This window comes from Aquarana catesbeiana, linkage group LG11 (assembly GCF_042186555.1).
Source record: "Aquarana catesbeiana isolate 2022-GZ linkage group LG11, ASM4218655v1, whole genome shotgun sequence".
Lineage (NCBI taxonomy): Eukaryota > Metazoa > Chordata > Amphibia > Anura > Ranidae > Aquarana > Aquarana catesbeiana.
Genome location: NC_133334.1, coordinates 103,818,442 through 103,845,917, shown reverse-complemented (window position 1 = coordinate 103,845,917; position 27,476 = coordinate 103,818,442). Strand labels below are relative to the sequence as shown.

General features: G+C 43.2%; 1 protein-coding gene across 4 annotated transcripts in view; it reads right to left on the bottom strand.

Annotated features, from left to right (window-relative positions):
* Window positions 1-25,950, bottom strand: part of RPLP2 (ribosomal protein lateral stalk subunit P2) — a 483,637-nt gene extending 457,687 nt beyond the window's left edge. Inside the window, exons 1-5 of one of the 4 annotated variants that reach the window (XM_073604829.1) lie at window positions 25,804-25,950; window positions 21,919-22,042; window positions 19,787-19,835; window positions 8,206-8,295; window positions 3,963-4,076 (exon numbers count right to left, since the gene is read on the bottom strand). In XM_073604829.1, coding sequence (XP_073460930.1) covers window positions 3,997-4,076; window positions 8,206-8,295; window positions 19,787-19,835; window positions 21,919-22,041 — 342 coding nt within the window. In that variant the 5' untranslated portion in view covers window position 22,042; window positions 25,804-25,950 and the 3' untranslated portion in view covers window positions 3,963-3,996. Of the gene's footprint in view, window positions 1-3,962; window positions 4,077-7,247; window positions 7,295-8,205; window positions 8,296-19,786; window positions 19,836-21,918; window positions 22,043-25,467; window positions 25,560-25,803 lie in introns of those variants that run through there. The other 3 variants (XM_073604826.1, XM_073604827.1, XM_073604828.1) reach the window with 3 other exon arrangements.
* Between the last annotated feature and the right edge of the window lie 1,526 nt (window positions 25,951-27,476).

The window sequence follows — 27,476 nt, the reverse complement described above, 5'->3', positions numbered from 1 at the left end:
AACAGCGATTTGCACAGCCGAGCCATGTTGCCTTAGTACAACTGCGGCGACTGGTCGGCAAGTGGTTAATTTTCTTACCAAATGTGAACAATAAAGTCTCTGCATAAGTTGCAAGCTGCTCATATTGGCTTTTTTTCTTTCTTATGATATTTTCTTGCAGAATTGACTGGGTACTGATGTATTTATGAAGCCACAAAAAAGATTAAAGGGAGCTTCTAAAAATGTAGAGAACACATCTGGTGAACTTTTGGAAATCAAAAAAGAAAAAAAAACCCCTTGCATAAATGGAAACAAATATGCCCAGACTAACAAGCGTGCAAAATGCCAATTTCTCTACTTAGAGACTAACTTAGACACTTGCGGGTAACAGCTCAGACAAATTAAGTATTAGAAATGGTTACTTGCAGTGTTTTTACTTTACATAAACAAGCTTTTATTCACTTACAAGTTTGACCAGCTGAGTTTCCTAGCATAGCCCCTTCCTCCTTTCAAATCCTTTTCTCCAAGGGTCTACTGCCTGTGCTGGCACAGCACCTCCGCCCATCCCCACAGGCCCTTTTGGGTAGAAGCTAGGGCAGGAGCGAAATGGAACACTATGGTGCTGGGTTCCACCATTGTAGTAGATGTGCATCTCTCTCAGTGGTGCCATTAAAGCTGATCTTCAAGTTTAATGTTCCATTAGTTAATGTGGGCCAAGCTGGCTCAAATTTACTATTTACTGCACTAACAGGTGAACTTGCTGTGCGCACCGTATTAACTGTATGTAGCTTCAGCTACATACAGTGCTGTGTTCTGGCAGCAGTACGGTGACTTCCCACCTCACTTGAACAAAGAAGAGTAGGACTGAGCACCAGTCACCCATTCATGGGAAGCTTTGTATTCTATGATTGAATACAAAGCTTTCTCTGATTGGCAGAGGCTTGCAGATAGCGTCACAGTCTCCAATTCAGGAGGAAGCTTTGCATTCTTTTATAAAAGTACAAAGCTTCTCATGAATGGCTGCGCGCCACTTACGCCAACTCTATTTTGTGAAATGGGAAGTCCCAGTGCCACTGCTGGAACAGAGCTGCATACTGCAACAACCAGTAAAAATTATGGTTGTTAAGGAGCAGATAGCCGCTGCGTACTTAACAGCCATGACTCATCAGCTGTCAGTGGGGTTCCCCTGCTGACAGCAGAACATAAACAAAAGAATTTCCGACATTTAAAAATGTAACAAAAAATTTGGTCCCACCCCCAAAATCCATAACAGACCCTAATCTGAACATGCAGACCAGGAAAAGGGGGGGATGCAAGGGCCTCTTCCCTACAACCTTGGGCGGTGGTTGCGAGGGTCTGCGGGTGGAAAAATTGGAATCTGGAAGCCCCCTTTAACAAGGGGTCCCCCAGATCCCCCCCATGTTAATGAATATGGGGTAGTACCCTACTCATCCACCAAAATAAAGAGCAAAGTAAAAACAGTTTTTGACAAGTCCTTCATTCAAAACTCCAACAAAAAATAAAATGTCCAAAGTAGATAGAACATCAATCACAATGAATGCTGGTCGTCAACACGAATTACCCCCCCCCCCCCCCAACGATTTGCCCCCACCGAATGACAGCTCCGCGACCTCCCGCTGATAAACAAAGGGGCTGTGCCACCTGATATCACCACCTTATGATGTAATCGACCTAGCATGCTCCAGTCGATTACATTACAAGGGTGTGTGTGTCACCCAGTGACGTAATTGGGTGGCCCCACCCCTTAGTTTATTTAGCGGCAGTGGAAGCCAAGCGTTGGTGCGGGGAGATTTTTTTTTTTACCTCGTTCATGTTGGCAGCATTCGTTGACATTGGCTCTACTCTGGGGGACGAGTTTTGAATTAAGCCCCTTGCCAACAGACCCTTCGCCCCATCAACATGAGGGCAAGGTGTTTTGGGGGGGGCACATGCCCTCTACACCCCTCCATGTTGAAGGCATGTGGCCTGGTTTAGGAAAGGGGCACTCGCTCATTTTTCCACTTTTCTGGCTTGCCAGACTGAATTTTGCCGCTTGTCAAGGATGCGGCGGCGACGCGCTCCTGAACAACCAGCCATTTACTGGCCGTTATGGATGCCGTCTCCTAGACAACCAGCTGAAATAAAATACACATTCTTTAACTAACACATGCCTGGACCACTTATTTACTGCAAGCGAATCTCCTTTAGTGAATTGACTACCACCATAAAAGTCCAGTAATTACCGCATAAAGGGATAATAAAACTGACATTTACAGCCTTGCATGCAATAATTGGGGGGGTGACAAATCACCTAAATACCACATGCAATCTGTTATTATTGGATGCAGCCCTCTGTCCCTTAAAACACCCTGACTACTAGCACAGTCCACGGTATTACCTGCAAATTTTTTTTGTTTTAGTGTAAATGTTTAAATTATATAATGTGGTACTTTCAGTCAGCAATGCTTGGCTATATGTAATATCACGCTGTTGTAGATTACAACTATATACAAGCTGTGACTCAGAAGATAACCTGAAGTATACAATCACATAAGAACTTATAGTGTACCAGAGATCACAATTCTTTGGATGTATTATCCTACAGGATCATTGAGAAATGCCAATTGTGCCAAAGCCATACCTTGAAAAATGTACCTTTGCTCAGGAATTTGTCCTGAAATGGACCTCAGGAGTTGTATATTTGCTGTTTGAGCCATTACGTTGTTTGCATTCTATACCAATGCAGGGAGAATTTTGCTCTCTTAGTCACTACTTCTGTGAGCCTATATAACCCCAGCCCCATACCTTTTATCACAGTAACTGTTCTCTCTTCCTTGTGCCTGGAGGCAAGGTTATCCACAATCTACACATAAAAAGTTGTAAACTAATTTCTGCTTACAGATGAACGAAATAAGCAGCTCCAGCCATCTTGTACTTTAATGCCATGTCTGGTGCAGACATGGCATACAAAATAGAATAGATCATTGTGCACCCATTTTTTAAGTAGGATCTGCTTCGTTTTATCAGTTTAGGAGAGTGGTGCAGGCTTTATTCCTGCACCACTCTGAATTCCCCCACACGAGTCGCTGACCTGGAATAGGCTTGCAGATCAGGAAAATGGGAGAGAAGTCAAAATTCTAACTTCTTTTGTCATGGGTTAGTGCCTCAAAGTGTTCAAGCAAAATGACTAGCATAGTGTATAGACATTAATTTAGAAAGCACCAGCAAAAAGAAAGACCGGGAGATGTGCAGGTGAGATTAACTCCTATCCTGCACCACTGAAATCGTAATCTTCTCTGACTAAGCAACTGTACTGCGCTAGTGTAGTGTCGGCTGCAATCTGGTGATACCTCTAGCACTGGTTAAATTGTGTCACAGAAGGCTAAACCTAAAAGAGAGGTTTGAAATCAGACTAGAAATCATGGATTAAGATAGAGCCAACAGACCAGGATGAGGCTAGGGTTACCAGGTGCTATGTACAACTTACAGTACATGTAGATTTATCACTGCAGGGCCTAGGTGGTCCCTTCTCCTGCAGTATGCAATTGTTTGGTTTTACAAATTCACCATGAAGCAATAAGCAACATCCCTAGAACCTCCCACAGTGCACTGCAGGGCTCAACAAGCTGCTGAAGCTCCACGTTGCAACTATTTTGGGGGAAATCCCCAGCACCAAGCATTTTGGGGGTGGGGTGGGGGGTGCACTAAACATTTTCAGGCAATACAGATTTGGCCTTCCTTTCCTAAACATAAACCTTAATTATTGCAGTGGTGAGGCAAGCATAGCTATTGGTAGAGTCAGCCAAGACAAGGATTTACCCCAAAACAAATACTGTGGTCCCTCATGGAAGAACATTGGGCTAACAACTCCAAAAAATAAAGCATTGGCCTAGGCCCTTCATATTCTGTTGCCCAATATGGAAAGCCAACAGAAAGAAGAGGGGGGGGAAAAAAAAAAAAAAAAAAAAAAAAAGGACCAAAGCTAAATAAAGTTCTTTATTTTAAATGCTACAAGATTTAATCGAACAGGCCAAATCCCATATCTTCATCGGACTCCTCAGACTCTTCTTTCTTCTCTTCCTTCTTTTCTTCAGCAGCTAAATAAAAAAAAATGAACAGTTGACAAATTAACATTTATTCAGTCATAGGAAGCATACTGCAGTTACATTTACCACCATCACGTTCTGGTAATTAAATCTTGCACAGGAGAAAATTTTACTACTAGTAAACATTACCCCTTTTACCATAAAGACTAGGGGAGTTATTTGCTATAGTTGGTGTGCAAAATCTGGTGCAGCTCTGCATAGAAGCCAATCAGCTTCCAGATTTTATTGCCAAAGCTTAACTGAACAAGCTGAAGTTAGAAGCAAATTGGCTACCATGCACAGCTGCACCAGATGCAGAGTCCCGTTTTAGATAAATCTCGCCCTAGATCTACTCAACCTCCCTACATTTTCCTCTAACTTTAAAACTTTTCTAAAAAGAAGGCCTTTTGTCCTAGGGTGGCTCTAACAGTCTGGCACGTGGAAAGGTCCCTTTCACATGGAACGTCTAACCAAATCCTTCTGTCAGTTTTTCACATGGACCTGATCGGAAGCTCCATGTAAGTATATAAGCAGACAAAAATAAAAAGACTTGCGTCCATTTACATCGGCTTCACTCAGAGTCCATCAAGGAAAAAAAATTTGGAGTAGGGCTAAGCCCCGTTTTTTTTTTTTTACACCTAAGTTTACATCAGGACACCTATGCATCCAACATGGGTTTGGAAAACTCTTTAAATGGAGCTAAATACTGAAAGAATATGGATCTATCCATCCTGTTCTGCTCCATTTCAGCAGGGAATCTGCTCTTGGATTTCACCGCTTCTTTTAGAATACCCCTGTGACTGGAGACAAACCTGTTGAGTTTGTTGTTGAACCTTAAGGCCACATCCAGCTTCCCCCCCACTGGTAACAGGTCCTGGAACATAGTCATTGTAGGGACCACTCCCTCAAGTCCAGAAAATCTACAAGTCTGAAACATGATGATCTGCCCTGTACAGGATCTGATCTGCCTCACTTGCCATGGCAAAATTTCTGGTTGTATGCCTAGATGAATGCCAACATCATGGCATTGACTGACTGAATCCAGGTTGTATGACCCCCCCCCCCCCCCCCCCCCAGTAAGATGGTCAAACGCTGCACAGACAAATTGCCTAAAAATGCAGAATGTTGACCAGGAGGCCAGATGCCTCTGACCACAAAGTACCCTGAACCATCTGGGTGTCCATGACCCAACAGGCTGGCATCCTTTGCAAAAAGTCTCCCTGGTTCCCTGGTGAAGGGAGGCAATGACATACAGTAAAACCTTGGATTGCGAGCATAATTTGTTCCAGAAACATGTTTGTAATACAAAGCACTTGTATATCAAAGCGAATTTTCCCATAAGAAATAATGGAAATTCAAATGATTCGTTCCACAACCATTTATTCATAAGTCCTTCAGTTTAGTCCATTTAAAAAGATTATAGCAATGTGATAGGTTGAGTTACCATAAAATGTCAATTCACAAATGGAAGTCTCCACAAGACGATTAAAAAGACGATTTAAAGAGGAACATCTAAGTATGCAGGTATCCAGGGTAAAGCTGTTCACATAGACCATCCTGCACACCACCGGCTCTTACTGCTGTCAGTCTGCAATTGTGACCGGGAAGACTACCCTGCAGTAGAGCGATCTGAAAGAGGCTTGAACCGCTCGTGGAGCGCAGCGTAGAAGGGACAACGTCGATGGAGGTGAGGAGGATGCTCTATGTGGACAGCTTTACCTCGGATGCCTGCATACTTAGATGTGTCTGTTTTAATCATCAACCATGTGAGTTGCTAAATGTCGTATCTCCATTAAACGTAACCATATTGCTACACTTAGAGGCACCTCTCTTCACTTTTATACTCACTTGACGCTACTTGTATATCAAGTCAAAAATTTATAATTTTGCTTGTCTTGTAAAACGCTCTCAAACCAAGGTTTTACTGTATTTGGTAGATCCTATGAAAAGCTTTTAGTCTCAGAACTTTGAGATTCAGAATAGGGCAAATGCCCCCTCTGGTTTGGGAAAGGTGAACAGATTGGGGTAAAACCCCTAGAACCATTCTGCCACAGGAACTGGGGCAATGACTTCTTGATCCAGAAGACCAGAGAGGGTTTGATAAACAGTAGATCTGCTAATCTGCGCAGTGTCACAGGATGGCTGTCTGAAAAAAGGCTGGCAGGGAGTGAGGCTCCAGTTTGTAGCCATAGGATATTATCCCCTGCATCCAAACGTCCTCCAGCGCTGGAAAGTGGGGTTGCATCTTCATGCAGAAGAAAGCCTGTCTAAGGATTTGGCAGAATTGAGTGCCAGGACTTCTGGGGGGCAGGTTTCAAAGTGGAGGCTGAGTAAACAAAGAAACAAACGTCACATTTCCTAACAGATAAAAGGTGGTGGGGACGACGACTTTGCAGTGTTTCTTCTGCTTTTTCTGCTGAGGAAGTGCCAGTAGCAATCTTGATGTTGTAAAAGGCTTTTCCAAAGAGTTGCTGTTCCTCGATGTGGATTAAATGCTTGTTCGTCAGAAAAGTTCTGCAGTCTAGCATTTCAGCCAAAGTGTCCTATGCATATGCAGCAAACCGCCACACCCGAAATGTAACACTACACCCATCTTTGTGTTCTATAAGCTAGGGATCAACCATAGCAGCAGTTAGATCTCTTAAGGGATTTTTATCAGTGAGACATGGTTTGACAAAGTAGAGTCACAGACAGAACTGGACAAAGGTTAGAACCTACCAGCACAAACATGCCTTGTAAAGGCGGGACAATGGCAGATCCATAGTGAGAACAAACTAGTTTTGCACAAATCCTTGCATCCTTTGATGAGGCTAATAACCACTTAGTGGGAGCAAAAACCCAAATCAGGCTGATTCCGACTGCCATAAAAAAAAAAAAAAAAAAAAAAAAAGCAGGTGCTAAGGAAGTTTTGGGAGCTTTAATCAACCCATAACAGAAAACAGCATTGCGGCGATCCTCTGGTTTCAGAGGGGTGGGAAATACATTAAAGAGCCAAGATGGCCTCCTTTAATTTGGGAGTAAAATCAGTAGACTGACTCCTCAGGGGTAATCTCATCAGTCATCAGATTCTCTGCAGCCAATGGTATAGAAGCTGCTAAGGAGCTGTGGGCAAATCAGATATAGAATCTACAGGAGAAAACACTCAGCAGTGCACCTGTGGCCTCTGCAAGCAGCTCCAGAATCATTAGAATGCGAGCATCAAGCACAACAACACTGCTCAAACCCCAGCCCTGGAGGAGAAAAAAAAAAAAAAAAAAAAAAGTTAGTCTGACACAGCTGATCTGCAAAAAAAGGTATGCATCGTCCTAGGACCCTTTCCCATGGTGCTGCTCTTGTGTTTACATGAGGCTACCCCTGATCTGTCACATTTAGGTTTGGAAAAATGGAAAAAGGACAGGTTTTTTTTTTTGGACCTGGAAGGACTCAATAGGTAGGCAGATGTAAATGGGCACAAGTCCATTTATTGTTTATGCCCACAGGACCTGTATTGAGCTTACAATTAGGCCCACCTGAAAAACTGAAAGGGGGACCTGATCTGAAAGCTCATGTAAAAGGAGCTTTAGCGTTACTTCTAAGGGAATCCAAACAGTAGCACTGCATATGCAGCTACCATATTCCTTTACATTTTGCCAATTCTGCGAGGTAGAGGCCTTCCATTAGTATGAGGCACCCCTCACATTTTAAGGAGGTGAAACAACTTTCAACACTGAGTACTCCAGGTTTCTTTGAGATTCCAGTTTGAAAGTCATTTTTGGCCTGTATCTTGCCAACCACTAACACCCCTTACAAGGACTTCATTCTGGCAGGATCCACAGATATCTGTATAAAACGTATTTCATATTGAAAGCTACCATCGCAGCTACCACATTTAAGAACTGGTAAGCTGCAACATATTACATTTTTGTTCTTAGGCTTAGACATACTTTAAAGTAGGGGTCAGCAACCCATCACCAACAATATGGGACTTGTTAGTTAATAAAAGTGTCTGGGAGTAGATCTCCACCTCTCAAAGGTTACCTACCTCCGCTTAAAGCAGTATATTCATCTTTCTAGTGAAAAAGCACTCACAAACAATGTATGTATGAGACAATGAAATACTGAATGGTAAAAACATATAGCCAAGATAGTTGAAAGAAATTACCTGGTGCAGCAGATGCTGCAGGAGCAGCAGAACCAGCGGAAGCAACTGCAACAGCACCTCCAGAAGGCATGCTTGCCAACTTGGTGTTACCTGTAAAAACAAACCACTTTATTTCCAGGTGCCAGGAAATCACAACCTGTAGCTGAAATAGACAACTTTTTAATTCCCAATTTGAACAAATTTCAGAATAAGTGGGTTAATGTACCAACTGGAGCCTAACATTAGCCATGCATGCACAAGTACAAGCGATCCACTCTTCAAAGCTTGCAGGGATTTTTTTAAAAAGGCTAAAAGATCTGTTCATTACAAAAAAAATGAAACCGTCATTTCACTATTCAAACTTGGTATAAGCCCAAACCTTGTTGAAGTCAGACAGGACAGCATGTGAGGCAAATCCTAACAACTAGGACAAGGAAAGAAAACAAACACTTCCAAGCACAAGCAACCTCCATCATGATTTAATTTTTTTTAACCATTTGTGTCACCTTAGAGAGAATCTAAGGTTCTAGGTTGAACTGGATGGACTAGTGTCTTTATTCAACTTTACCAACTATGAAACCCTTTCACGCTTTATGCAAAACTAAGTTTTTTTACTAGAGTTTATACTAAAAGACATATGGAGTCTATTATTGTCTATATCTCCTTCCGAAAAAGCTATTCTCCAATTACTTGAATGACTTCAATGAGTCACTGACCCGGAAACGTATTCAGAACAGGGATTTGCGCTTCATTCTGACTTTCTTTGCCAGCATCTTCTTACCAGGTCAGTAACCCAATACTGTAGAGCTAGGGGCAGCCAGGCAATAATAATGTCAGCAGTGGCAGGCTCTGCATTTGTCTCAGTACTGGGATAAATGAAAAACAGTGAAGGTGGTGGAGGTCTTTAACTTGTACATTACTTCTGCACTTACGTAGAGCAAACTCACATTGTTTCTTCATGGGATTTTTTATTTATTTTTTACACATTTATGAACTTTGTGCCAAAAAGATTTTTGTGATTATTTATTTTTTGGTAGCGCAGATTTTACTTTAATTTTAGTGTGATTTGACTATTTGGCTTGCAGCTTCATTTCTGTGCACTGGTGCGCAGGATAATTTTACACAAGGAGAAACCGATGACCAGCCTGCACCTGATAAAAATCTTCAAGATGGCACTGGTCCACAGCCACAATGATCAAAGAAGTACAGGAGCAAGAATGTGCCAATTTATAGCGCACCCCTTGGCCTAAAATGAGGGAACACACTGCTGACCTAGAGGGCCACACAAGCTCAATAGAAAATGGTGTCTCCCTTGAAGCGTGATGTCAGCGCTGAGAAAAATTTCTTTAATTGATTACACTGCATATGACATTCTCTGTGAATGGGGGAGAGTGATCAGTCACGATTCTCCCCTTCATTCATACACTGAAATGGGCTGTACACACGATAGGATTTTCCGACAACAAATGTTCGATGTGACCTAGTTGTCAGAAAATCTGACCGTGTGTATGCTCCATCGGACATTTGCTGTCGGAATTTCCAACAACTGTTTGAGAGCAGGTTCTCAAATTTTCCGACAACAAGACTTGTCAGAAATTCCGAGCGTGTGTACATAGCATTACTAGCAATGTAATCAGTGATAACTTCTTAATAAAGGAGAAGGAGAGGGTGTGTCATCAGAACATTTGTCATGTCGTTCTGCCTGAAGAGCCAAAGCTGGTAACCACTGCAGTGCCAGACGTTCAGAAACAGGAAGAGGACAAGGCATCCCTGCAGTAAAGATTTCTCCAAGATCCAGCTGCCTATATCCTGGAAGCACATTGGAAAGATATATAGATCAATGTTATGTATATTTATTTGGAATCTTTAAGAGTGCGTTGTACACAAGTTTATTCACACTTTATGCATTAGAGATGCGATACATGTTCTATGCAAAGTATGACTTTTTTTTATATATAATTTTATAGCGCAGCACAAGATTTATTCTATACACTTTTGTTGTCACAAAGTGTTCCTGTTTGCCATAGACATTCTGCAAATTACCTTTTACTAAAACAGGCTACACTTCCCTCAGGCACTGAAATGTTGACTGGAAAAAACCTTTAAAGCGCAACTGAATTAACCACTTGCCGACCATGTCACGCAGATATACTGCGGCACAATGGCTCTCCTGGGCGAAATCTCATACGGGTACGTCCTACCCGGTTTCTGCCTCTAGAGGGCACGCGCCCGCTGCAAGGCAGGGGACCAGATGCGTGTGGCCGGCAGGCCCGAGCGCAGCCGGCCTCACGCGACAGCACGGGGATTTGTGTGTGTAAACACACAAATCCCTGTGCTGTCAGAGAGGAGCCATATCAATTCTTCCTACGAAGTAAGAAAAACGATATGGCTCCTCTCCTAGTCACTCACATCTCCACACAGAACATGCTGAGGGAACACACATTTAACACCTTGATCGTCCCCTAGTGTTAACCCCTTCCCTGCTAGTGACATTTACAAAGTAATCAGTGCATTTTTATAGCACTGATCGCTGTATCAATGCCAATGGTCCCAAAAAAAAAAGTGTCAAAAGTCTGATCTGTCCGTTGCAATACCGCTAAAAATCGCAGATCACCGCCATTACTAGAAAAAAAAAAAAAAAAAAAAAAAACTAAATAAAAAAAAACTAAAAAAAAATTTAAATTATGAAAATGCCATAAATCTTTCCCATAGTTTGCAGATGCTGTGACTTTTGCGCAAACCAATCAATATACGCTTGATGCAATTTTTTTTTTTTTTTTTTTTTTACCAAAAATATGTAGAATATATATTGGCCTAAACTGATGAAGAAATGTGTTTAATAAAACTTTTGGGGATATTATCCCCTTCCCGCCGACCGTACGCAAATCTGCGTACTCGGCTTTCCGGGGTTATACCGGGATGATGCCCGCAGCTGCAGGCATCATCCCAGTACCATTGTTTAGAGCCGGCGATCGGCTATCCGAGTATAACAACCGATGCGGCTAAAAGCCGCTCGGCTGTTATACCGGAGGAGTGGGAGGGGACATCCCCCCCCCCTCCCGCCGCCCTTACCGGGCCTCCCGTGCGTTCGGGAAGCCCGGTGTCCAATCGGCCGTCTTCGGTGGCTGGGGGCGGGCTGGAACGAAGCTGTGGGCGGCTTTGTTCCAGCCTTCTCAATGTAAACGCGGAAGCAACGTCATGACGTCACTTCCCGTTTACTCGGCTGCCAATGGCGCCGGTTTTAAAAAAATATACAGTGTTCAGAATCGCCGGTTTCGGCGATCTGAATACTGTGAACTGTAAAGGAGGGATAGGGGGTCTTTTAGACCCCCCATCCCTCCATAAAGAGTACCTGTCACCACCTATTACTGTCACAAGGGATGTTTACATTCCTTGTGACAGCAATAAAAAAAAAAAAAAAAAAAAGTTTTTTTAAACACAATTTATAAGTATAAAAATAAATTTAAAAAAAAATGTAAAAATTCTTTAAAGCGCCCCCGTCCCCGCGAAGCGAAGAAAACGCATACGGAAGTCGCGCCCGCATATGTAAACGGTGTTCAAATCACACATGTGAGATATCGCCGCGATCGTCAGAGCGAGAGCAATAATGCTAGACCTAGACCTCCTCTGTAACTCAAACCTGGTAACCGTAAAAAAAAAAAAATTTAAAGCGTCACCTATGGAAATTCATAGGTACCGTAGTTTGTCGCCATTCCATGAGTGCATGCAATTATAAAGGGTGACATGTTTGGTATCTATTTACTCGGCGTAACATCATCTTTCACATTATACAAACAAATTGGGGTAACTTTACTGTTTAGATTTTTTAAAATTCATGAAAGTGTCCCTTTTCCAAAAATTTGCATTTAAAACACCGCTGCACACATACCGTGTGATATAAAATATTGCAACAATCTCCATTTTATTCTCTAGATTCTCTGCTAAAAAAATATATATAATGTTTGGGAACTCTAAGTAACTTCCTAGCAAAAAATACGGATTTTAACTTGTAAACACCAAATTTCAAAAATAGGCTTAGTCATGAAAGGGTTAAAGCAAAAAGTAGAAAAGAGTTTTTTTCTTCAAAATTGTCGCTTTTTTTGTTTATAGCGCAAAAAATATAAACAGCAGAAGTGATAAAATACCACCAACAGAAAGCTCTATGTGTAGGGAAAAAAAGGACACAAATTTAGTTCGGGTACAGCTTTGAACGACTGCACAATTGTCAGGTAAAGCGTCGCACTGCCAAATTGTAAAAAGTGCTCTGGCCAGGAAGGGGGTAAAATCTTCCAGGGCTGAGGCAGTTAAGCTGGATGGGCTTTTACCATAAAGTGCAAGGATGCACTTACACGGACAGTCGTGACAGATGCAGTCACTGCTTTGCCTATTGTCCCTTACTTCAGGTCCTGCAATGCTCCTTTTTGGGCATTGGACAGTCATTGACAATACAACTGCTGTGCTTTATTCTCAGCATGCAGTGTTCTGTCAAAAGCGCCAACTCGCCAAAATCTCCAACCACGTCACTTCCGGTGACTCTCCAGCAGCAGTAATCGTAGAGCCATGACCTGGCTGTTTTTACAGAACACCGGCAGCGTATACAGCACGGTACACAAGTTGGCAGTTTTGACAGAACACTTGCTAAGGAGTAAAAAAAAGAGGTCACCGTGTTTTTGGTTATTAGCAGGCAAACTAACAATGTCCACTCATTGTATCGTGTACCGTAGTGTATACACTATGGGTGTTCTGTGAAAACAGCCAAGTTGTCGAAATCTGCAATTACAGCTGCTTTAGAGTCACTGGAACTGACGTAATTGGACATTTTGATGAGTTGGCTCTTTTGACAGAACACAAGGAATGTGGTAGACATTAATTGCATGATGCATGTGTCATGCAGCATAAACAAGAAAAACTCCCAAGGAGCATAGTGCAAAGATTTTTTTTCTTGGAAAAAGACTGCCTTGCATGTCTTACCAAAAAAGACAATACCTCCTAACATTTTTTTTTTTTTTTTATAGCAGGGAACTAGTTCCACAAAAAAAAAAAAAAAAAAACACCCCCCCTTACAGTTTATCCATTTCAAGCTTGCCTGTCTAAAAAATGCTCTGATCTGTAAAATCATGTCCCCTTGCCTAGAATGTTGTCTTTATCTTATTTTTAACTATAGATAAAGGTTACACCATTAAGTATCTAAAGCTCCTGGAACACAGAATCCCCTGAGAGAGTACTTGGAAACTTCTCATTAAAAGCCATCAAAGTGTCAACTGAAAAGTTATGTGTTTGTTCTCAAAACTTCTAAGGAGGCTGAAAGTCAAGCAGCAGTAAACCGTCTATAAGTACCCACAGATATAAGATGACTAGATCCCTAGCTGCATGTATCCCCTCCTACAGTACAACTCCCATTAGAATAGATCTGCCTTCAATAAGATTTCTATTATTAATATGTCAGAGAAGAGACTTTTACCATGAAACAGTCATTACAGAAGAACCTTTGAAAAAAAAAAAAAGAAAGTCAACACGAACTAATGTTCTAAAGCAGCTTTTCTCAGCCGGGTTTCATAGGTGGTGCAGACTATCAACCAGCTGACTATACCTGCATGGTGCCAGTTCTGCCATCACTCTAGAGATCCAGCATGTGGGATAAGTAGATCCTCTCCTCATCCCTCAGGCAAGGAACCAATAACACTAATCATCTTCTTAGCTGTAAGGAAAGCATTCTTTTCACTGACCACTGGTATAAAGGGGGCCTTTTCCTACAGACCACCAGTGTAAGGGGCTCCTGCCTTCAGTGATCAGGGCAACTGTAACAAAGAATACCAATTTAAGGGGGTATTCCTGCATTAGGGTAATGTTCCAATAACGCGCTCCTCTACAGCAGCGCTGGTCCGTGTGCCTCTCCTCATAGGATGCAGAGGCAGCAGCGGGAGCCAAGCAGTGCTGTGTGTGTCTATACACACAGCGCTGCAGTCTGCCTCGGGAACAAGCCTGCAGACATGCACCCATAGCAAGCAGCTTGCTATGGGGGCACACATAGAAGAGGAGGCAACAGCGCCAGCTGGAGACCCAATAACAGGAGGTTTAAGTGTGTAACATTGCGCAGAGCAGGTAAGTATAACAAATAAAAAAAAATTAAAAATATAACTTAACAGCTTTAAGGGTTCCTTCAAAGTGAAGATTGTTCTAAAGTGATTTAGTGAAGAGGCATAAGTCAGAGACTCTTGGCAATTAGCTCCTGGTCTTCCAATGCTTCTACAGACTGCTCCATAGGAGCAGTCTGTAGAAAAACTAAACATAACACTTTCATGCTGTGTTTGTATCAGACATATAGGGTCATCACATCCCTGGCAGTATAGAGGTTAGGAAAGATCAGTTACAGCTCAGTCTAGCCTTTTCCTACACAAATAGGTTTACTGCTATAGTGATCCTATCACTGCCAGCAATAAATAACTATTAGAAATGATTTTCTGCAGCAGAGCTGCATGGGTTAGTCTGGATCTGGCCTCCACTGAGCAGATCCAGCCACCTCCCCCATGAAATAAGAAAGTAGGAATAGATATAGAGCTTAGAGAGCAGGTATATATCTCTATTCTAAAAATAAATGATTCCCCTCAGCTCCCAAACAGTCAAATTCTTACGTTAAGTGATCACAAGGTCATTTGAATTCTTATCGATCACAAACCTGTGGAAAAGTCACCATCTTACCAATTTGTGCCCCCATCAACCAATCCATAAATCCTATCTTCCTGTCACCCCAGTAATTTACGCAACCATATCCCCCGTGTGCGCTGCAATGTAGCACTGAAAAAAGAATAAAGCTCCCCCAAAATAAAACGCATATGTTGAACCGTACCACACTACTTCATTACATAAAGGGTTACATAAAGGGTTGCACTAATATGATATCATTTATATAGTACAAATAATTTTAATCAACTTTTGATTAAATTCTGGGGTAAATATAATTGGGTATGTAAATTAACTGTTGTATTGAGAATTACAGGAAAAAAGGCAGTTATGTAAATCCCTCCAAAAAAGAAAGAAAAAGAAAGAAAGGAAAAAAAAAAAGAATAGGTATCCAAATTTGCTTCCAAGCAAAGCCCGATATGTAATTAGGGTAGATTTCAAAACCTGAATGATATAGTGAGGTACAGAGGCATTGCAAAAAATAAAAAATAAAAAATAAAAAAAAACCCCTCTGGGCCTCAAGGGGATTTGGGAGAAAAGACCCAGAGACTGAGGACATAACCTTTACACCAGTCCCCTGCACCTATTTCCTAGGATGAACCCTTTGTTTACTGTGGAATTAGATGGTACATGCATAATTTATTTTGTTTGGCAAATCACATTTGTTTTTAAAGAGATTCTTAATGTTCAACACCCAGGAGAAATGTGGTGCATTGTACAATACTAGTAAACATTTTCCAAGATAACTAGACCAATTTTGTTTTTGAGCACACGATCTACATAAAAACCCATACCACTCAGATTACACTCATTTTATCCAGTCAAATATATTTTGCCCAACACCGGGTAAAGTGAAGCTGTATTTTGTATTGCACTTTGTCATAAATGCCTTTGCACAGCCAGTTTATGCCCACACAGACTGCCCTGTATGTACAACAGCCTTTACAAAGCCCATTGCCATCAATATCCAAAATGAGCTTTATGATGCTGAGGTTTTACCAAAGCTGACGTTTCACTTGGTACAGGCTAAATGGCCTCTCAGCAACTCCAGATATAAGAAATCTATGCTGTACTTTACAGTTGAGCCAAAACCAATAGTTCCCTTTCTCCCAGCCCTGTGTGATTATGCAGTTACATCACTTTCCCAAGAGGGAAGTATACTACTATCTCAACCACTTGACACCCAGGCCAGTTCTGACATTTCTTGCCTACATGTAAAAATCATAATTTTCTGCTAAAAAATTACATAGAACCCCCAAACATATATAAACATATTTTTTAGCAAAGATCCTAGAGAATACAATGGCGGTTGTTGCAACTTTTTATCTCGCACGGTATCTGCGCAGCAATTTTTCGAATGCTTTAAAAAAAAAAAAAAAACAGTTTTATGCTTAAAAAAAAAAAACAATTCAGTAAAGTTAGCACACTTATTTTGCATAATGTGAAAGATGAAGTTACGCTGAGTAATTAGATACCTAACATGTCAAGCTTTAACATTGTACATGCTCACGAAACGGCGCCAAACTTCGGTACTTAAAAATCCCCATAGGCGACACTAACATTTTTTACTGGCTACATGTTTTGGGTTACAGAGGAGGTCTAGAGCTAGAATTATTGCTCTCGCTCCAACGTTCGTGGCGATACCTCACGTGTGGTTTGAACACCGTTTTCATGTGTCGGTGGGACTTACGCATGCATTCGCTTCTGCGTACGAGCACACACGGGGACAGGGGTGCTTTAAATTAAAATTTTTTTTTTTTGTTAATTTTACTTTTTTTTTTAATTTGACACTTTAAAAAAAAAAAAAAAAAAAAGTGTTTTTGTAAACTTTTTTTATTACAAGGGCATGTATGCATCCCTTGTAATAGGAATAAGGCATGATTGATCCTCTTTACAGTGAGATATGGGGTCAATAAGACCCCACATCTCAACTCTAGGCTGGGAAGCCTGAAATTAAAAAAAAAAAAACAAAAAAAAAAAAAACACAATCTCAGCTTCCCAGCCGAGGCAGCGCCATTTGTTTGAATGCAGAGGTCGGGCGTGACGTCATAACATCGCGCCCGGCCTCCGAATGATCATAGAGACTCCGGCGACCATCTGCTCCACCGGAAATCTCTATGGTAAACATCCGGTTCCGGCGGATCCTGTCTCCGATGGTAGCGGTGAGCTGGTAGAAGCACCGGAGGGGAGGTCCCCTCTCGCAAGAATGATCAAGCGGCGGAACAGCCGATATGATCGTTCTTATGGTGTAGGGAATCGCCGGCTGAAAAAGCAGATATCTGAATGATGCCTGTAGCTGCAGGAATCTTTCAGATATCGCCGCTCAAACCCGAGGACGTCATGTGACGGCCGGCGGGAAGTGGTTAAAAGTAGTATGGGTTTTTTTTTTTTTTTTTTACTTACCTAGGTGGATGCAGCATCGCTCCGATGCTGAATCTGTCCCCAGATCCTCTGCACTGAGAACCAAGCGATTGAATATCGTCGATGGCTCGGTTCTCACAGCTCCCCGAGCAGAGAGCTGCTGACTGTCATTTAGCATCTCTCCGCTCTGCTGCTCCTCGCTCACTGGAGCACTGAGCTGTGGAGGGGCTGGGATCAGTCCGGGCACCTGGCAGATCCAGACTTCCATTGTTGGGATGACGCAGTGCCTGGACTGATTTCTGTGCCGTCACCAGACAGCGGACTTCAGTCCGCTCTCTGCTGAAAACGGGTCACAGAAGTGCAAGATGTATTGCACTCATGTGATCCATAGAAGTCCAGCCAAACAAGCTTTTATTTAATTCTCGCAATGATTGAGAGGGCAGAAATTCTACCATTGTGCATTTTTCAAAAAGGAAATTCCCATTGGTTTTGCTGTTGGTATATTAAAAAAGCCAGTAGATTATGAATATTCCATCCAACAAAATGGCTTGCAGAACTTTATTCAGCAGTCCAGATTCTAATGTGCCAAACCTAAAAAGTAGTCATTAAACTACCAGAAGAATGGAGACCTTGGCCCCCTCTACAGCAGTCAGGACCTTACTAGGTCTTTTGTTATTTTGTGTCAGAAGGGCGATAATGATGCAATGGAAGTCTGCTACTGTTCTCACTGTGCAGTATTAGAAATCTTGCATTAATTCAGTAAATCCCCTGTATGAAGACACATACCAATCTTGAGGCTGCACCAAGAAATTCAACAAGATTTGGGATATTTGGATCAATTCTGCCACTTGGTGTATCTATCTCGGATGTGTATATCTATATCAGATGTATATATCTCTTGGATGTATTCCCCCCCCACCTCTGAGTGGATACTGTAGTCTCCATTTTTTACATTTAGGATTTCAGTTCTACTGGTGCCACATTATGCAGATGAGATCCTCACTATCTTGAGTCCCCCCCCCCCCCCCCCCATAAATGGCTGTGATAGACACAATTGCTGCTTTGTTTTTGTCCTCTTTATTGGACCTTGTCGACTGAGCGGGATCATAATGCTTTGTGAGAGATAGTGACGTTATTTTTTACTGTTTCGTTGTGTCTTTTACTAAATATAAGCACCTAGGAGTCGGGGAATGCCCCATGGGCTCTGTTTTGTTTGTAACCATTAGATATACTGAAAAGTAATAGACATTTAAAACAAAAAGAAAACCTGCCAGATGAATTAGCCATGTCTAGAGAGGCCTTGGCTGCAGGTTTCACAGGATGAGCAAAACCTAGATCTAATGCCTCTCACATTTAATCTGGTCCACAAGCGAAACCCAGCAGGTACAAAAACCAGTAGGTATTAGGATGGACCTTTGAAATGTTCCATAGAAACACTATGAGCACCTGTGCCCAATACACAAAAGATGGATGAAGCAGTAAAATTCACAGCCATTCTGGACAATAATTGTTTTTTTTTTTTTTTTTCAAACCTGGCCTCCCTGGCTGCACTACATCTATATCATATGAGCCTTAAAGCTAATCTCCATGTTTCCTGACACTTTTGGACCAAGCTGGTCAAAACAAACATATCTTCACCATGTGCTGCACTGACTAAGAGCTATATGAACTGTATGTAACTTTGGCAGTGCTCAGCCTTTCATAGGCAGCTTTGTATTCTGTGGATAAATACAAAGCTTCCTCAGATTGGCTGAGGCGGAGAGGCAGGCTGAAGACATCACTATCTCTGCCTTAGCCAATTAGAAGAAGCTTTGTATTCAAAAAAAAAATATATTGTTTAATATGCCATATCTGTAGGCTGTTTCTGACACCCGTTAAGCCTGGGTGATATGCTCCCAGTGTTTACAGTACTACTTTCCGGCTCATTTTCACAGAAGGTTACGTGCCTACCAAAGCTGTTAAATGCGTTTTCTCCAGTCACAGCAATGGCTCTCCTATCACACATCCCCACCAGGATTTTTATGCTGCTGTAGCCACTATCTCATACCCTGGATAACTACAAAAAGGACAGTGAATCTCCTTCGAGGACAGATATAGCATAATTTTAGTTGTCCCCAAAGGCTCAGCAGCCATTTTATTGAAGCCAATGTCCTAACATTAAGCTAGAACACAGGAACGTAAACTTTGGGAGCATTTTGTGTAGGCTTCATAGGTGACAAATAAGGACTAAAAAGGTATGTTTTTTTTTTTGGCATTAAACAATGTTTTAACAAATGGCAGTGTATATTTTTAACTACTTGGACCCTTATCTGCATTGGCAAGCCTATGTAAAAGGTGTACTTAGCCTTTTAAGTGCATGTGTTGCTGAGTGAATGGACGACATTCTCAAACTCCAAGGCTTGTTACCAATTCAAGCACAAACCCAGTTGTGCCTTTGCCCTAGTACTTGTACACACCAGGAATCAGAAAGTTTCTCACAGACATCCTTGCTTCTTTCCCTTTGAGATTTAGGCATCAACACCAGCCATAAGAGAAAAACACAACTGCTTCCAGGACTTACCTTGAGCAATCACCTCATCAATCTTCTTGCCTTTCAGTTCACCGATTATCTATAAGGGGGGGGGGGAGGAAAATGGAAATGGTGTATTATTTCATTTTATATATGATTAAAACTGAACTCTGGTGAAGAGAAATACTCCCTAGCAGTTGGGCTCCAACTGCACTACGAGGGTTAAATGGTGGTTTAAGCACCTCTTAACCACTTCAGCCCTGGAAGATTTGGCTGCTCAATGACCAGGCCATTTTTTGCGATATGGTACTGCGTCACTTTAGCTGGTCATACGACTTTGTACCCAAACAAAATTGACTTCTTTTTTTCCCAAAATAGAGCTTTCTTTTGGTGGTATTTGATCACCTCTGCGATTTTTATATAATATGTATTCTTCTACATATTTTTGGTAAAATCGCAATAAGCGTATATTGATTGGTTTGCGCAAAAGTTATAGCGTCTACAAAATAAGGGATAGATTTGTGGCATTTTTATTATTTTTTTTTACTAGTAATGGCAGCAATCTGTGATTTTTATGGGGACTGGGATATTGTGGTGGACAAATTGGAACTTGACACATTTTTGGGACCATTGATAATTATACAGCGATCAGTGCTATAAAAATGCACTAATTACTGTATAAATGTCACTGGTAAGGAAGGGGTAAAAAATAGGGGGCGATCAAGGGGTTAACTGTGTTCCCTCACTGTGTTCTAACTGTAGGGGGGGATGGGACTGTCTAGGAGGAGAGACCGGTGTTCATACTTAGTATGAACACACGATCTGTCTCTAATCCCCTGAAAGAACTGGGATTTGTGCGTTTACACACAGATCCCGATTCTCGCTCTGTCATGAGCAATCACGGGTGCCGACGGTTATAGGGGCCGCCGCGCACTCGCAGCAGGAGTGCGCCTCTCACGGTGCGCGCCCCTAGTGGCCAAAAGGGAAAGCGATGTAAGGCAACGTCGATTTGCCCAGCCAAGCTGCCGCAGTAAAACTGCAGCGGCTGGTCCAGAAGCGGTTAAAGAAGAAATTGCAGGGACACAGCTTGCAGTGTGTAGAAAGCTTTCTACAGCAGGGAGTTCAAAGTCCCTTTTTACCTGTGCCCTAGGCATACACGAGCTTTTAACCATCAGAGAGCCCTTAAAAATTGTTTTTTGTTTTGTTGGTATTTAATCACCACTGAGTTTTTTAAATTTTTGCTAAACAAAATAGGGAAAATTTTTAAAAAACAAAACAAAAAAAGTTTTAGTTTGTTATAAAGTGTTCTTCACTGATGGGTGCTGATGAGGCTGCACTGATGATCAGAGTAAACAATACACTGACAGACTTTCCTGTTATTGGGTCTCCTTTGATCTGTTTACACTTGATCAGCTGTGATTGGACACGGCTGATCACATGGTAAAGGGCCAGTGTAATTGGCCCTTTACCCCGATCTGTAATCAGCTGTGTCCGAAGGACAGTGGTCACAGAGTGCACCCCATGCATGCCCCAGGGGTTCTGGGAGGATGTCCATGGACCCCCTGCCAAACTGGACAAGCACACTGTACCGTCTTTTGGCTTTAGCGCAGTCTGCAAATGGTTAAACAGACTTATGACACTTATGAGGCTGTCATTATTGAAATTTCCTTTAGCCTAGGTTCACATTGCAGCCATTTGGCATGCGATTTGACATGTCAAATCGGCGGCTATTGCCGGCAACTGCTACATCCGAATCGATGCGACACAGACTTTGCAGCACCACACCGATTCCCAGAAGTAGTTTCTGTACTACCTTTGGTGACTTTGGGTGCGATTTCAATAGACATCTGTGCAGCAACCTGCACAGATGTCTCTGAAAAAGCCACCCAAAGTTGGGACTGACATGTGGGTATGAACTCTCACGATTTCAATCCTGCTGTCAGTGTGAACCTGTGGTTAAGAATGTTTGTTCCCTAGCTGTCAAAATGTTGCCTTGGATTTATTGCTGAGTATCTGACCTGGAACAAGCATAGAGTTTTGACATCGATTTGAATACGCTTGTTCCAGGTCTGTGATTAAAAAGTATAGAAACCAGGCAAAATAGATTTTAAAGAGGGACAGAAATTGAAGCCACTATACTTTAAGGTGGACCACCACAAATTTAAGACACTCAATGCAGATACCTTATCGGCACGCTCCTTGTCCAGCTCAATGCCAACGCTGTCCAGAATCTTCTTCAGGTCAGCAATTGTAGGGTTGTCATTACCGCCGAGAACGGCCAAGAGATAGGAAGCTATGTAACGCATCCTGTTTGTGAGAGAAAATATGTTCTTATTAAAAAGTGGAAGTAAACCCTCCTATCTTTCAGTCAAGGAAGCTGCCATCTTGGTCTCTTTTTCATCTATAACTTCCATTATGCTGCACGTGATCAGTTATGACACCTGCCATTGGATGGTTTGACAGTTTGGTTGAGAGCACATCCAATGTCAAAGTTAGCATGCCGGGAATGTAACTTTTTTTTTTTAAACTGTTAAATCAATGGATTTACTTCCGATTTAAGTCTCTGGAAATATGTCTTTTTAGAAAATGTGTAGATCGCCTTTGATGCAGACTGCAATTTTCAGTGACTTGGACCTTTTCTGGGCAATGTAATTCACAGGGAAGGTGACAGCAGCTCAGCCCTAAATTCAGCCTTCCTACTGCATGGACATGTTTAGAAAGCAAGTTCCTGCATAACACAGATTCTACTTTAGGAGTCACTTGGTAACTAGGACCATGAACAAACATTACGCTTTCCAGATCAAGTTCCCCCGCATCTAAACATATGTGCTTTTACATGCGTTTATCTAATCAGTCTATGGATGCGCAATTTTCACAAAATTCAGCTAAGCTGAAAGCACCTAAGCACAGTTGGATCATTTATTAAAGCTGGAGAGTGTAAAATCTGGTGGCGCTGTGCATAGGAACCAATCAGCTTCAGCCCTGGTTCACACTGCCGATTCCCAAATGTAGTTTCTGTACTACTTTTGGTGACTTTGGGGTGCGTTTTCAATAGAGTCTGTGCAGGAACCAGCACACATGTCTATGAAATCGCCCCCGAAGTCAGGACTCACATGCGGGTATAAAATTGTGCGAGTTCAGCTGAACTGTCAGTGTGAACCTAGGCTCAAGGTTTTATCAAAGCTTAACTGAACAAGATGAAGTTAGAAGCCGATTGGCTTCCGTGCACAGCTACACCAGATTCTGAGTGCACCAGTTTTAGTAAAGCTCCCCCCAGGGTGATTGATACCATTCAGGCCCCATTCACACCTGCGATTAGGGTCATCAGCAGATTCCTACCTCTGGAGTCACAAGAGTGCACGAGCAGCTGCAGCCTCTCAGCCTGTACAAATCAATGACGAGCGATAAGGGCTGTGGCTGTCTGCTACTATTCTTTACCTGCAGTCAGGGACAGATGATAGACCCTTAACACAAACTGTCTGCCATAGCCAGTGTGAATGAGGTCTTAAACCCCATTCACTCCTAGTAAGCGCTTATACGGGTCTTTATTTTTATGTATGCATGCTCCTGGGTGGGAGGAGAACAGTCGTTGAGGTGTAAATACACATGAAACTGTTTACATAGCACATTAAGCCCACGTTCACATTGGGCCAATTTGGCATGTGATTTGACGTCAAATCTCATGCTAAATTGGCGGCTATTGCTGGCAATAGCACCATCCAAATCAGTGTGTATCGCCACACCGATTCCCAAAAGTAGTTTGGGGGCGGTTTGAATAGACATCTGTGCATCAACCCGCATGTCTGTCAAAAACCCCAGATGTCAGACCGCATCACCGGTTTGAAAGTGTGAATCTGGGCTAACAGGCCATGCTATTAACCACTTGACTTCCAGAAGGTTTTACAATATAACTAGAGCATTTTTTGCTATCCAGCACTGTGCTACTTTAACTGACAATTGCGTGAACATACTGCACTCAAATTACATTTATATAATTTTTCACAAAAATAGCTTTTTTTGGCGTTTTTTGATCACTGCTGCATTTTTTATTTACTATATAAACAAAACAAAAAAACGAAATTTAAAAAAAAAAAAAAAAAAAACAATATTTTCCACTTTATTAAAAAATAAATACCCAATAAAAAACAAGTTTGAAGGTTATAGTGTAGAATATTATATATATATATATATATATACACACATACACACACACACACACACACACGAATTCAGGCAGCTATACTGTAATGGCGGTAGAGCTGCACGATTATTCGTTAAAGAATCAAAATTACGATTCTTCTCTCCTCCCGATCTTAAAAAGAATTTCCCACTTCTGACAAAAATTAAAAAAAAAAAAAAAAAAAAAAGGCAGCATGCCAAGGTTATTGAGCTAAGGAGAAACATTGTAACACTTTTAGATCAAAGGAATGAACTTCAGTCTATAAATGAGGGAAGTTTAACCACCAAGGGTCCTTTCACATGGGACACAAGAGCTGGGCAGAGACTGCAGACGGGATAACACAAGAGCTGGGCAGAGACTGCAGACGGGATAACACAAGAGCTGGGCAGAGACTGCAGACGGGATAACACAAGAGCTGGGCAGAGACTGCAGACGGGATAACACAAGAGCTGGGCAGAGACTGCAGAAGGGATAACACAAGAGCTGGGCAGAGACTGCAGACGGGATAACACAAGAGATGGGCAGAGACTGCAGACGGGATAACACAAGAGATGGCCAGAGACTGCAGACGGGATAACACAAGAGATGGCCAGAGACTGCAGACGGGATAACACAAGAGATGGCCAGAGACTGCAGACGGGATAACACAAGAGATGGGCAGAGACTGCAGACGGGATAACACAAGAGATGGCCAGAGACTGCAGACGGGATAACACAAGAGATGGCCAGAGACTGCAGACGGGATAACACAAGAGCTGGGCAGAGACTGCAGACGGGATAACACAAGAGATGGCCAGAGACTGCAGACGGGATAACACAAGAGATGGCCAGAGACTGCAGACGGGATAACACAAGAGATGGCCAGAGACTGCAGACGGGATAACACAAGAGATGGCCAGAGACTGCAGACGGGATAACACAAGAGATGGGCAGAGACTGCAGACGGGATAACACAAGAGATGGCCAGAGACTGCAGACGGGATAACACAAGAGATGGCCAGAGACTGCAGACGGGATAACACAAGAGATGGCCAGAGACTGCAGGGGACTGTGACAAGCTACAAGAGTTTTTGGAGACTGGGGAAATGCTACGGGAGACAGGCCTCATTCACACCCGCTTTACTCTGAAGAGCGACCCACTTTTGGATTGTTTTTAGAGGGCATTTAACAGGTGTTGTATTGCTTGTTTTAACCCCCTACATACCAGACAACTGGGTGTGCTGTGTGTGGTCGCAGCACAGCCCAATTCACTTAAATGGGCCACTTTTAGCGGGTGGGGGTGAAGGATGCGTACACCAACTGCTCCATCTGCAGTAAAAACAGTATGAATGCAGCTCAACCACAGGCATTTATCACCCCCCATCACAAATGCAAACAAGCCCCTATAGACCGGAGATATGATATAGAGACTGCCAGAGATCACCTCTATACCAGGGCAACGGGGAAAGGGCCATAAAGTCTCTGGGCCAGACACAACACTCAGGGGGCCGAGCACAGAGATGGCCTACAGGAGAGTCACACACAGCCGCCCCCCCCTCCTGGCCATACACACCTCTCTAGGGGCTGTACATTCACATACAGCTCATTACTATACACTCCGTCACCATTCCCGGGGAATGAGGGCGTCATAGCAACTATTATTCGGTCTAATGAGATCAGCCCTCTCATGTAATGAGGGGACTGGAGGACATAATCCCGGACTTCATTCACTGACAATGTTATCAGAGCTCTGATACTCTATAGGTGAAGTATACGGTGTATCACTCCGCACATGCTGGGACTACCCGCACACCGCCGCCTTCTGCCGGAACTACATCCACTTCCCGGGCTCTCTGCGCCTCACACAGCATTCCGGTTGTTTCTATCAGGTAACCCTCCGCCAACTTACTTCACACAGGACTTTGTAAAGCGCCGGAGCGGAGAGAGTCAGCAGAACGCGTGTTTCCTCTATGGAGGACCGGGGAAAGAGGGAGGAGGCCGGACAGGGAGGGACTATGCACAGGAAGACCCGCCTGACAGAGGAGTCTGGGTATATAGCGCCATCTTCCTCCACCCTGACAGGGAATTCTGGGTATATAACACCATCTTCCTCCACCCTGACAGGGAATTCTGGGGGTACAGCGCCATTTTCCTCCACTCTGACAGGGAATTCTGGGTGTATAACGCTATCTTTCTTCACCCTGACAGGGAATTCTGGGTGTACAGCACCATCTTCTTCCACCCTGACAGGGAATTCTGGGTGTATAATGCTATCTTTCTTCACCCTGACAGGGAATTCTGGGTGTACAGTGCCATCTTTCTCCACTCTGACAGGGAATTCTGGGTGTACAACGCCATCTTCCTCCACCCTGACAGGGAATTCTGGGGGTATAACGCCATCTTTCTTCACCCTGACAGGGAATTCTGGGTGTACAGCTCTATCTTCTTCCACCCTGACAGGGAATTCTGGGGGTACAGCACCATCTTCCTCCACCCTGACAGGGAATTCTGGGTGTACAGCGCCATCTTCCTCCACCCTGATGGGGAATTCTGGGTGTACAGCGCCATCTTCCTCCACCCTAACAGGGAATTCTGGGTGTACAGTGCCATCTTCCTCCACCCTAACAGGGAATTCTGGGTGTATAACGCTATCTTTCTTCACCCTGACAGGGAATTCTGGGTGTACAGTGCCATCTGCCTCCACCCTGACAGGGAATTCTGGGTGTACAGTGCCATCTGCCTCCACCCTGACAGGGAATTCTGGGTGTACAGCGCCATCTTCCTCCACCCTGAAAGGGAATTCTGGGTGTACAGCGCCATCTTCCTCCACCCTGACAGGGAATTCTGGTTGTACAGCACCATCTTCTTCCACCCTGAAAGGGAAATCTGGGAGGAGAGCACCATCTTCCTCACTCTGACAGGGAATTCTGGGTGCACAGCGCTATTTTTCTCCACCATGACAGGGAATTATGGGGGTATGGCGCCATTCTCCTCCACCCTGACAGGGAATTCTGGGTGTACAGTGCCATCTTCCTACACCCTGATGGAATTCTGGGTGTACAGCGCTATCTTCCTCCACCCTGACAGGGAATTCTGGGTGTACAGCACCATCTTCCTCCACCCTGACAGGGAATTCTGGGGACACAGCGCCATCTTCCTCGAACCTGACAGGGAATTCTGGGGGTACAGAGCTATCTTCCTCCACCCTGACAGGGAATTCTGGGGACACCGCCATCTTTCTCCACCCTGACAGAGAATTCTGGGTGTACAGCGCCATCTTCCTCCACCCTGACAGGGAATTCTGGGTGTACAGCACCATCTTCTTGCAGGCTGACAGGGAATTCTGGGTGTACATCTCCATCTTCTTCCGCCCCGACAGGGAATTCTGGGGGATACAGCACCATCTTCCCCTGACATTTAACTCTGGGGGTATAGTGCCATCTTCCTTCACCCTGACAGGGAATTCTGGGTGTACAGCGCCATCTTCTTTCACCCTGAAAGGGAAATCTGGGAGGAGAGCACCATCTTCCTCACTCTGACAGGGAATTCTGGTCTTACAGCACCATCTTCTTCTACCCTGAA